Source organism: Hyperoodon ampullatus (genome assembly GCF_949752795.1).
Source record: "Hyperoodon ampullatus genome assembly, chromosome: 10".
Taxonomy (NCBI): domain Eukaryota; kingdom Metazoa; phylum Chordata; class Mammalia; order Artiodactyla; family Ziphiidae; genus Hyperoodon; species Hyperoodon ampullatus.
The window spans coordinates 55543969-55557075 of NC_136923.1; the positions used below are offsets into that span (position 1 = coordinate 55543969).

At 38.6% G+C, this 13107-nt stretch overlaps 1 protein-coding gene across 6 annotated transcripts in view; it reads right to left on the reverse strand.

The window, feature by feature from the left end:
• The window catches only part of RBMS3 (RNA binding motif single stranded interacting protein 3), a gene marked incomplete at both ends in the record, with an annotated part of 717356 nt that overhangs the window by 99155 nt on the left and 605094 nt on the right, over positions 1-13107 (reverse strand). For 5 of the 6 annotated variants that reach the window (XM_079713423.1, XM_079713428.1, XM_079713424.1 and 2 more), the window contains one exon: positions 5816-5862. In XM_079713423.1, the coding sequence (XP_079569549.1) occupies positions 5816-5862 (47 nt within the window). Of the gene's footprint in view, positions 1-5815; positions 5863-9039; positions 9079-13107 lie in introns of all 6 variants that reach the window. The other variant, XM_079713425.1, reaches the window with a different exon arrangement.

A 13107-nucleotide genomic window follows, 5' to 3' on the forward strand; every position in this document is an offset into this window, starting at 1 on the left:
TAATTTTCTTTATTTTTCTTTGTGAAAAGAATAGAAAAATATAAACAGTGAAAAATAAGTCTCCCTCTCACCCCTACTTCTCGGTATTCTGTTGGCTCTCCCCAGAGAACCACTGTCACCATGTCTTGTGTATTCTTTCAGAAATATTTTATACATATGAAAGTTAATACATACATAAATCTCATAGCACTTTGTGCTTCTGTCACAATACTACTTGCATTGTGTCTAGAATTTGCATGCGTGCCCATTGTTCCTGACAGGATGGGAAATATTTTTCTTCAAATTTGCATCACCAGAATGATTTTAAATGGTACAACAGGTAAGTATTCAAATGATAAAATTTGTTGATCTGGGTCAGCATTAAGCGACCTTTAACAATATTAACTGTATTGGAGTCAGCTGCAACTGTATCTTTGGATACATTTCTACATAAAGTGGGACCAGTTTCTTCTCTACAGCAATAAATATTTATCTCTCTGTTAGGTTACTGCTCTCTGAGTTAGGTTTGCCTACTGGATCGAATACAGCAATGTAATTAGGAGTAAATACTTGACTCTGGACATTCACGTTCCATTCCTTCATATGCTCAGTGAATTTTCTAAATCAGCTTCCCCACTTCAAAGAGGTACATGCTGACAATAACTCAAGGAACAGTGTGTTGAGGAAACATTTGTGGTTATTTTGGCATCTTAACATCCATAGGAATGACTATTCTTCTACTCCCCATTATTTAAATGTTACCATATAAGGCAATAAAACCAAAGATGAACAAAACATTTTAAAAACCATCTACATGAAGAAATATCAAGTGAATAAGGTTAGTGAGCTACAATCTTCCGATCTCTTCCATTTCATGAAATAAAGTTTCTACCTTCTTGGCACCAACAACACAATGGATAGTCTAAGCCTTCCGAAATTCCATTTTTAACTCAGGACATGAGAAACTCATGTGCAGTTTGGCTCCTTTGGGTGAAACTGCAGGTTGCGTTTAAGTAGGATCAAAGCAGAAATAGAGATACAGACGTTGAGAACAAACGTATGGATACCAAGGTGGGGGGGTAGGGGGTGGGATGAATTGGGAGATGGGGATTGACATATGTACACTATTGATACTATGTATAAAATAGATAACTAATGAGAACCTACTGTATAGCACAGGGAACTCTACTCAATGCTCTGCAGTGACCCAAATGAGAAGGAAATACAAAAAAGAGGGGATATATGTATAGCTGATTCAATTTGCTGTACTGTGTAAACTAACACAATATTGTAAAGCAACTATACTCCAATTAAAAAAATAATAAAGCGGATCAGATTTGGGTGTTACATGGGGACAGAGTGGCTTGATGCCAGGAAGGGGAATGGTTTCCCTAATGCCACCTTGCTGGAGCCAAGCAGACGTCATCAGTCACATTTTCTGTATCTGATTTGGCATTCATAGTACTAAGTCAAACAGTCTGTAAAGATGAATAAGACACGGAACCTGACTTCAGAGTTAATAGTCCATCAAGGAAATAAATATGATGTCAACAGCTACATGATAAAAAGACTGTCTGTGTATCATGGTCACATGAAATGTAGTGTAACAATAGTGTCAATATTGACAATGAAGATCACATTGTGCCATGCAGGGGTCCTTTGATCCTTACAAAGTCTTATGAAAAGGTACTGTTACTATCATCTCCACAGAGGAGGAAACTAAAGCACAAACAACTTGCCCATGTCTGGTAAATGACAGAATTTGGATGTGCACCTGGGAAGGCTGGTTTTGGAGTCTGAACTCCTAACCACTGCTTAAACTGTGTCTCTTATGATTAATTGTTTAATTAGCTCTGCCTGGTATGATTTAATGGTGTTCTTTATTTTATTTATTTATTATTTTATTTGGCTACATTGGGTCTTCATTGTTGCACGTGGGCTTTCTCTAGTTGCATCGAGTGGGGGCTACTCTTCATTGTGGTGGGGGGCTACTCTTCATTGTGGTGGGCGGGCTTCTCATTGCGGTGGCTTCCCTTGTTGCAGAGCATGGGCTCCAGGTGCACGGGCTTCTATAGTTGTGGCATGCAGGCTCAGTAGTTGTGGCTTGTGAGCTCTAGAGCACAGGCTCAGTAGTTGTGGCATGTGGGCTTAGTTGCTCCACAGAATGTGGGATCTTCCCAGACCAGGGCTCAATTCTTAACCACTGCGTGACTAGGGAAGTCCCTAATGGTGTTCTTTAAATGAGAGCAGTGAAAGAAAGAAAGAAGGATGGAAGGAAGAAAGGGACGGAGGGAGGGAGGGAGGAAAGAAGGGAGGAAGGAAGGAATTAGGAAGGAAGGAAGGAAGAATATCACCATTCTCTCCAGGCAGAGAGAATTCCATGAGCAACAGACACATGGGTTAAAGTAGCTTGGGATGCTCTGAGAATCAAAGAAGGTCCAGTTCAGTTGCAGGAACCAAATCACGGAGTTCTTTTTGTGCCATTCTTGGAAGTTTGAGTTCTGTTCTGCAGTTAGTAAAGTCTACATAATACATTAAACCAGGCAGGTAGATGATTACTGATTGCTTTTTGCTTTAAAAAATTATTCAAAAAGCAATGTGAAAATGGTTTGGAGGTCAGTTATATTAGAAGCAAGTAAAAGCTTAGTACAGGTAGGGAATGGTGATTGAATAAACTCAACCAGTGGCAGGGAGGCAGAGCTGGGTTGAAGATACAATTCAAAGATAGATGGAGTAAGTTTTAAGGACCAATTTTATTATAAAGAATGTTTTAGGAGAGAATACCCAGAGAACTAGAATTTATGGCTTAAATGGCTTTAGAGTGTATTTTTAAAAAAGGAACAAGTAATTTGATCTTGCTTTTCATTTGATTTGGTTTGTATGATGAAAGATTGATTGAAGATAATGACCTCACTTTGGGACAAAGATATCCAGGAGCAGCACCTAATGCAGTTAGACACACAGGTGATTATTTTTGCATCTAGTTATGAAGTTGAAGTATGGACTTGGGAGTCTTCAGTTCCTAAAAGCAGGAGGAGTGGATGAGATCAACTGGATAGAACACAGAGTGAGAAAAGACTAAACCCTGAGAAAGATTAATAAAAGTGGGCAGAAGAGGAGGAATCCGCAGACACCAAGTGAGCAGTGCAAGGGGAGAGCAAGGAGGATCAGCAAAGGATGGAGTCGTGAAATCTAAGAAATAACAAATTTTCATGAAGCTGTAAATGGTAACAATAACAACAACAACAGAAAGTCAAATGATGCAAGATCTCAAACAGTATAAGGACTAAGAGTGTGTCAGTTACAACTGACAAATTTGGAGATCAATTTGGACAAAAAAATTTGGACAAATTTTTTTCTCAAATTTGGAGACACCAACAGGGAAAATTCCAGTCAAGTCTGAGACCAGAATTCACACTTCAATGGGCTTAATTAGAGACAATATGGGAAGACAGTGTGTATAGAAAACTGGGGTTGTTTACCAGTGAAAAGAAAGCTAAAAGAGTGTGGTCACTAGAAGTGATCTCATGGGCAGAAAAGGATTGTTTTGCTTCTACCTTCTTTATAGGTGGGAGAGACTCAAGTATTTTACAGGCTGAAAGGAATATTCAGTAGACAAGACAGTATTGAAAACAGGGACTGCTGGATGACACAAAGTTCTTTATCAGATGACAGGAGATAAAATAAAGAAGATGGTATTCTCAGCATCTTAACTACAATTTGTTTCCTGAGGAAAATATTCATTGTTGTAAATGTCTAAGTGGACAGTGAAGAGGATGAAACACTTTTGCAACTGTTGAAATAGTTCAAAGAATAGAATGTTATACTGTTACTATAAGGTTCAGACAAAGATGTCACAGAAGGCAGACGTATGTACTTGCAGTCGACCTCTATACGGTATAGATGGTGACCTGGGAAGGGAGACATGCTCCCTGTGTACTAGGCAGTCCTCACTGCCTCTAATATGGCACCACCCAAAGCTCACTTAGGGCTGCTCAGATTGCAGGCTGAAATCTCAATTTTTTTCTCTGTAGTTTTGTAATGGATCAGGATGAAAACTTGGAAAGTTAGGTCTTTGGGAAAACAAATTCAGATTTTAAATTGTGCACTGGAAAGATGACTGACTAAGGCAAGGCATTCACTCTCTCCAGTCCAGACCTAGGTCACTGGGGCATCTCCAATCCTTGACCTAAAAGCTTGGTCAAGAAGATCTCTATAATAAACAGATAGATATATAGTACAGTTAGGTAGATGATTCATATATTCATACACCCATATACATGTATCGAAACATGAACACTTGTTGAATCTAGTTAATTAACTTATAGGTATTCATTCAATTATTATTTCTACTTTCTAGTGTGCACATAAATTTCTAATTGTAATTACATGTATTTTTACATGTATTAGACTCTGAAACCATGTACCATTAAATTACAAATGTAAAATACTTGGTACTTAGTATGTGTTCAACAAATGTCATTCCCTTACATTATAATACCTGTTTTCTGTCACTGTTGCTGAGCATATAATGCCTTATTCTATGCCTTTTGAGTTAACTATTTTATGTTCTCAACTATACAGTACGATTCTAGAGGACTTTATTTCATGTCTTTACATCTTGTCTTTTGTTCTTCTGACCACCAAGTTTAAAGTGCCTTGTTGGAAATAAGAGAAGGCTTATTGGATAAATGAAAGTATATTCTTAAGTTTCACTCCTAGAGAAGTTTTAATCAACAAAGGACAAAGGACTAGACTCTTACCCTAGACTACCAACCGTGTTGACTCTTTCATGGAAGGATAGACCATGAGTTTCTTGAGGGCAAAGCCCTTGTCTCATACGTTGTTTTTTTAAACCTACAGAGCATAGTACTGCGCTTGGCAGACTCATTGGATGTTTATTGAATGAGTAAATAAATGACCCCCTGAATGAATAACTATAAAAATAAGAGGGTACTAAACATTTTCTACATCCCACAGGTGTTCATTAGATGCAGCTGACTAAATAGAAAAATGGAGTTTAATTCCTTCTATCCTCTAAGTTGATCTTAAATGAGACCTTCATTCTGATTGATTCTTTAATGAGACTGAAAGACAGAAAACTGAAAGCCATGGAGAAATCTAAGATAAAAGGTTGTGAAAATAAAAATAATATTTATTCTTTGGTTTGTTGGTCCATTGCAGGATGGCCAAAGTAAAGAAAATAAATTGAAAAGTAAGAAGAAAGTTTCAACCAAAGAATATTCAGAATGAGAGAGTTTTAGAGAGGCCAGATCATGTAGCTTAAGTCTGATTTTTCAGAGGAGAATTTTAGGCTATGTGACTTGTTCTAAGTAAGAGGCTTCAAGTTTCCAGGTGCTTATTACGATGAAGAATGAAAATGCAATCACCAAGCTACTAACTTGACTCTGTCCGTTACCCTTCCCCTGATAGCCAGAAGGCAAGAGTGGAAGCATTATTAATGTCAAAATGAACCTGGGCACATGCTAAAATTACTGAAATCTAAACTCTAGAGTTATTAGTATGAGCGACACTCTTACTGTAGAGATACACGGACACTTCTCCCAGACCAGTCTATCTACATACACCCCCCTTCAAATCCTACTCCTTACTCTTTCTCAGATGAGAAAGGGAGAGACAGAATGTGGGCAGAAGCATTGTAAGAATGGGTGACATGGGGGGTGCCATGAAATAAGAGTCACTCACAGGAAGAAAAAAATACAATGATGAGAAAGGTTTAAAACAAAAAGAAAGATTTGAATATTTTTCTTCAGTACTGATTTCAGAGTTCAAAGATACCTTAGCAATTAAAATAGAGAAAACGTAGTCTACTTACCCATTCTGTATGGCAGCTGTGGGGTCATAGGTCAGAGCCATGCCAGCCTGTATATGGGGGGAAGAGGGGAGAAAATGGATCTTAACATTTTTATGGTGGTGTCCGAAGCATTCAGTATGCACAATGCTTTTATCTTTACTTTCTATGATTTAAGTTTACTTTATCCTATATATTTCTCCTCCCTTACTACCAAGACTAGCATTTTTACTATCTGAACACCAGAATCCACCAGTGAGTTAGGAGTTTATATTATATATCCAGACAAACCAAAGAACAATGCAGTTTGGATGATTTGCATTTCTAATTCATAAGCCATGCACTGTCTAATCTGGTATCCTTATAATTTCTCACTATTTTCAAGAATACCTATTGTATATCTCATGGCATGAAAAAAAGGAAAGGATAGATGCTGGGGTCAGAGTAAAAATAAAAGCTACTTAAAACGCATTTGACCTTTTAGAAGAAAATGTTAAGAAACATTTATTTTAAAATATTGCAAGCCTCAGGGGTGTCTAGGCAATGAATCACAGAGTGCTGTCCAATATTTGCTGGTACCTGTCCCACTAAGAGTGTAGAAAGGGAAGGTCATTTACATGTGATGGAAATTCTAGGCCTTGTGGCTAATAAGGAGGTGGTTTAGTTTTTTTTCTAAGAATAAAACCACCACTGAAAAACTACATTTCTGTAACTGGCAGTTGTTGCAGAAAAGAATATCAACTTGATGATCGCTGACTGACACCCTACCTCCTTTCCTACACATCATCGTATTTCATTCTCACAAGGACCCTATGAAGTAGGCAGGAGAAATATTTCCTCCATTTGATAGATGAAGACACAGAAACTTGGAGGGATCAAGTGACTTGGTTAAGGTCACATGTGTGGAGGCAGAACCAGATTCCAACCCAGACTAGCCATGACATTGACTAGGATTTTGAATGAGCCTCGAAGATCATTTCTCTGTGGCCGCATGGGTCTACCACCCTTTGTTTTCCAGAACTGTCAGCCTGGTTATTGCTTGTGAGCAGAAACAGAAATAGAATGAAATAAAGCTGACTAGGTTGTCTTTAGGTCGGATTTTTTTCTTTTTTGAAACTTAAAAATAAATTAGTCCAATGTCAATCTCCTGGCTCGATAATGCACTATTATTATATAAGATGTAACCACTGGGAGAGACGGGGTGCAGGGTAAATAGGACCTCCCTGTAGATGTCTTTTGCAATTTCCTGTGAATATATAATTATTTCAAAATAATAAGAAAAAATAAATTAGCTTTAGTAAGAAAAAAATAAGAAAAAAATAAATTGACTTTTGTAGAGGATAAGAAAAAACATAAAAACTTTAGAGAAAATAAAAAAGAGCTTTCATGTTTCAGTTTTTTTCCAGTGTGATTGAAGGTGGTTTTTCTGATAAGCTCATTTAATTCCTCAGTTTTAACACATAACTGAAATGAAAATTCTCAGGCTTTCTAAGATAGGGCCTGAAGTCCAGGATGGCCTGCTACATTCAAGCTTACATGCATTGTTTTCCCTAAACAGTAATTTAAAAATTATTATTAGGATTGGTATGAGGAACAAAACTGAACTGTAGAGCCATCTATAAATGAAACTGGCATACAGGGAGCACACATAATTGAAACGAAGTTTGCAAACAAAGCTGAGATGGAGATGCACTGAGAATACAGGCTTAATGATAACTGCCCATCACTCATGTTGAAGAAATACGATATGATAATGTGACAAGCTGGGGTCTGGAAAATGAGAATAGAAGAGTGGAAATGAAGACAGATTACTTTCCCCCCATGGGAGAAGCAAAGGCAGTGATGTCAAAGCACGTAGATTCTAAGTCTAAGTTCTTCCCTGGATGGGGTCTCTGCCATGTGACAAACGGGAGGCTGGTCCGAGGCCAAAGACTCCCCAGGAGGGACCTGTCCAGGTGGGACTCCATGGTTCTGGGTCCTGGAGAGGGCAGCTGGAAAAGCTGTCCATCTGGGATGAGATTTCCCTCTTAGAAACCCTAAGCTTCTCTCCCCTAACTTATCCAAGATGTCACACCAAAAACAGGATGAAAAAAACAGGCTTTGTACTCAATAAAGATATTGTTATTTAATAAGAGATTTAAATGATCATTGTATCTTCAGACCCCTGTTCACCCCCAAATTGTTTAAATCCCAGGGGACTTGTAGGAAGCCACATTTAACTGTTTTCCTTGAACATATTTGCCAATAGTGCTCAGAGACCAATGCCTTTCTTGAATTATAGGTCTTCAATATTCTCTTTTTATGCCATGTGTATTTGTTCAGGCAATGTCAGGTAAATATTTTTTTTTCTTTCACATTTGACTTGAATTCCTCATGGATTATAGTTAACCAATCAGGTCTAGCCAGGAATACGGTAATTATCACAAAAATTCTCTCTCTTTCTTGAATAGTATTTGATAATCAGAAAGCCTAAGTTGGCCTCTTCCTCCATCTTAAACCTCCACTCATCTTTCAGAAAATGGAAAGAACTAAATAGACGATGATATGGTTTAGTGGAGAGAATATATGTTTTGGACCTGGGTCCAAGGCTTAGCTCTGTTGTTCTCTAGCACTGTGACCTCAGGCAAGTTATTTAATCTATTTGAGCCTCATTTTCCTTAACTGTCAAGTGGTATAGTAATACCTACCTCAGATGATTGTTGTGAAATTTAAAAGATATTACTTTTGTGCAATGCCCACCACAGTGCCTGGAGACAAGACACATACATAAACATTATAACACAAAGCAACACGTGGTAAGTGCCCTGTGAGGGTATGCATGAGGTGTAGGGGAGAGGCCAGGGTGGTCAGGGAAGGCACTTGGAGGAGGTACAGGTGAGAGATTTCCATAGATGGAGATGAGAGGCGGAGGCCAGCTTAGGCAGAAGGAATAATAGCATGGAAAAGGCGTGTGAATAAAAAGGGCAAGGCGGACGATCCACTTGCAGTAGAACATTGGAGGGAGCAGTTGACAATAAGATTTGGAAGGAAAGGAGGAAGGTCTTGATTGCTTGGCTCCTCTTGGGGAACCACTGATCATTTTTCAAGCAGGAATATGATACAGTCAAAGAGGGCTTTGGCAACAAGAAATAGCATGAGCCCCCTGGAAAACAGAGGGAAGAACCAGAGTGATGGGTGAGTAGGGTAGGCACTGGGGGACAGGTGGGTGGAGAGAAACTAAGGAGAGCATGAAGCCAAGTTTCATCTACTTCATGATTTGGCCTGGGGCCAGTCGTGCCTCTGAGGACCTCTGGCAAGAGAAGACAACCAGAGATCTGCATTTGGAACACTGTGGTTTACAAAGCAAGGCATGGGTTAAACAAAGGGGTGTTTGAACTTAAACCGCTGGCTGAATATCACAGCACAATAACTAACACTGGGATGCACCTGGTTTTCATTTCATGTGTAACAGATTGTTGAGTTATAATTCTAATATGGTCTTAATGCAGATTTTGCATTCCATTTCCTTTTGTTTCTTTCCACAAGGTAAAAAAGAAAATCGATTTTGCGGCTCTGTCTAGCCACCTTTATACTGAGCTAGAACCATGAAATCGTCATTATGTAATTAACAAATTTTATGGCATGTTTACAAACTTCAGAGTCACACAAAAAGTAAAGTAACTTGGAACAAAACGAAAATGTCACAGCACATAAATAGAGAAGTGATGTTTAATCCCGTCACTCTCTTTTGAAAGGGGTTTATTAAATTCACAAATATTTTCCATTTTTAAAATTCACATTATTTGTGGATTAAAGGCATTTATGATTTATTTAAAACAAAGAGGGGACATTTTTGTCATTTTCCAGCAGCAGCTGAGTTTTGGCTTAATATTTCAGCCATAATGGGGTATTTCTAGTCCTTTCAGATAGAATCTATAAGAGCTAAATAAAAACTTTAAAATATGGTTTATTGGAGTAATTAGGTGTCAATGAAAGAATGTTGCCTGCCATATCAGTAAATAAAGATTTGCAGCCATCAAGCCATCACACTACAGCTACTCTGGTGAGCCCTGAGGGAACTCAGGATAGAAACAGGATGCCCACCGTCAAATCATCAGACACTGCAGCCACCGCCCACCCCACAGTGCACCCTGAAGAGACTCAGGATGAGAAAGCACGGGATACTGGCCTCAGATAGCTGAGGTGCATATCAAAGCAATGATTTCAATGAGCCCCGACTTTTGCATCTTCCCATATATAGGAAGATGCATCCTTAACTTGAGATGTCTGGTTTTCCTTAATTAAGAGTAATCTTTTGATGTTCCGACTACCTGGTTTTTGTTGCAAAAACTCCTGTATCTCCTGGTTCCTCCCTTACCTCTTTGGAAGCAGTCTCTCAGAGTGATCTGAGATGCTGTGTCCCAGGCTTAAGTTCTCAGTTTTGTCCAACAAATAAAACATAATTCTCAACTTTTAGGTTGTGCATTTTTTTTTTCAGTCGACATAGGGACCCAAAATTATTTCCAATAAACATAGGGGATTCCATTGAGACACATCATTTTGACTTAGGGGCTAGATATTTGATAACCATAACTTTAAATGAAGAAGTAATAATTATGGAACTACTGCTTAAAATGTACTCGCTAGAGAAGCCATTACCACTTCAAGAAGACCTTCCGGACTGGAATGCTTGGTCTTATCTGAGGAGCAGAGTGTCATTGACTCTAACAAAGCCACTGAAAAGGTAGCTGATAGAATGGTTTCTGTCATTTTTGAAACTGTTTTTACAGTGTAATGTGAATGGGAATCAAAACATTTGATTACATGGACAAATACACACTGTAATTCCTGGAAAACTGAAACACTGATGTTGTAGCTTAACGTTTCTCCTTTTTCTAAATTCTGCCCTGACACACAATACATCATGATTGGATGAGTTACAAACGAATAATTACAAAACTTTCCAATCTTCTAAGATCAGATTTCAGGCAACACTTTAATAAATAGGTAGCAAATATTGTATATTTTAGAAAATATTGCGTACTGAATTAGCACAAGATGAGTTCAGGAAGCCAACGAAGAAAAGGATAACTTGGTTTTCTGGATATTATTTTTAAAGAGTTTAATTCTTGCAACTAATTAAACAATCTTTATAACTGTTAGCTGGTTATGGTTAAAAATTCAGTAAATGAAATAAGATGACTTAAAAAATGATATGTGAAAAGGGCTTAAAAGTATAATGCGTTATAAATGTTTAGGTACTGCTATTGTCATGAAACCTCATTTAACTTTGTTTATATTTATTTACCAGCCTTTCTCTTTAGAAAACACGCCTTTTAGTGAAGAAATCATGATACAAAATTACGTGTACAATATGTGTGAACAAATAAAAATTTTAAAAATTAAAAAAATTTTCAACTACTGAGGAAAAATTACTGTCAACAATGTTCAATATTGGGATAAGTAGTAACTATAAATGGCTTTTTTTTCTTTCATATTTTTTTCTGGCTCTTTTAAGTTGTATATGATGAGAAATATTTTATAATGGAGAAAAACCAAAGAAACATACTATATCTTCTATTATTTGTTTTAAAATTATAAATTCAGGAGGGTAGAAAAAGGCATACTATTTGTAAAAGTCATATAGATCAGAGGCCTGATTCAGAAGTAAGTTTGAAAATGTCAGGAGACATTTGGGTTTGCTGGGTCAGTAGAATACAGAAAGCTGGGAAGGATAGCTACAGCCAGAAGGGTCAAGGTGAGAATGAGCAGGGGGTCAAGAATGAAGACCGAAAATCCAGGGTTAATGATTCAGGGTTTCTAGTGATGGAAACTAGTAACAATTTATAAATCCAAAGGCCAAACTGGCTGATAAATTGAAGGTTTCATATGTGATCCCCGAAGTGTGGATATCCAAGACATTCAGAGGAATCAATAAAAATCACCAGAAAACCACAAAATGATCAATACCCCGTCAAGCTTTTGGCCAATAAAGGGCTTTTAACCTCTTTCCTGTTAAGAGAGTGTGCTTGCTGAAGAGGATATGAGAGCCTGAACTCCTGGCCTTCAGAAGAGGCAAGTGGTAGGGTTTTACCGGGAATGGCTCTGGCGTGGATACGTGACCACTGAGTGGTCTGTGTCTCCTGGGAGAGACAGTCAACCATGTAAGGCAGGTCTCTGCTCTCACCTGCTGGAGGGATGCTCCTTGGGCTTTGTGCAGCCAGTCCCTCCTCTAAAGAGAGGATGAGGGACAAATGAGACGGGAGACAAGGAAATGTCCAAAGCCTACAAAAGGGAGCCAATACTGCATGGTCCTAAGATAAGACAGAAATCCTAGCTCACTGTCCCAAAAGATGCCAACTGACCTGTGAACTGGCTTACAGTACACTCCCTGACTTTCATAATTTCTGAACCCCCAAATCACTGTTATTCCAAATCGTATTTGATTAGTTTGCATCATTTGACCAGGGATTTTTTTTTTCCCTTCTTCTTTCAAAACTCCTTTCCCTCTGCTTCTGTGAGGCTCTCCCCTAGTTTTCTTCTGACCTCTCAGAGGGCTTTTTCTTGCTCGATCTGCCTTTGAGGTGCCAGTGCTCAGGACCAGGGTTTCCCTCCTTCTCTCTCCTTCTACACAACGATGACATTCACTTTCTGATCCCAACTATTGTTTATGTCCAAGTGATGCCCAAATCTTGGTCTCAAACTCAAGTATCCATACTGAGTTCCAGATACTTATTGCCAAGTTAAATTAGTAAGTTCATGTATCATCAGTATCTTTTTTTAGGTTATCATTTCTTGTTTGGGTGTTTACTACTATCCTTTGGTAAAAATATCCTCTCCAGCCTTTGCTTGCACCTTCCTTTACATCCACCAACCATACCATCATGCTGTGAAATGTGTTCTTATGACAGGCAGATCTGAACACATTGGTGGCATCTTATCACCTTTGAGATAAAACATGGCTTACAGAGCCCTTCATGATCAAATGTGTATGTACCTCCTGACCTCCACAACTTTCCTGTGCAATCCCAGACCCCACCCTTCACCAAACTCAGACATACACTTACCCTGCACTCTAGTGTTAACCTCTGGGCCTTTCCTGCTATAGGTTTTGGCTGGAAATTTTCTGTATCATTGCCTGAAGGAATATTGCAATGCTCTTCTCCCAGCCTCAGGCTAAATGTCATAGCCTCTAAAAGCCATGTCTCTCTCCATGAAGCATTAACCTCTACCTTAGTTCTGCCCCCATGATGCAGGATGGGAGCTAACATGACCACAGTTTGCCATGTGTATGCCTCTCTTAACCAGGCTCCTGACCGTTTCCATCTTGGTATCTC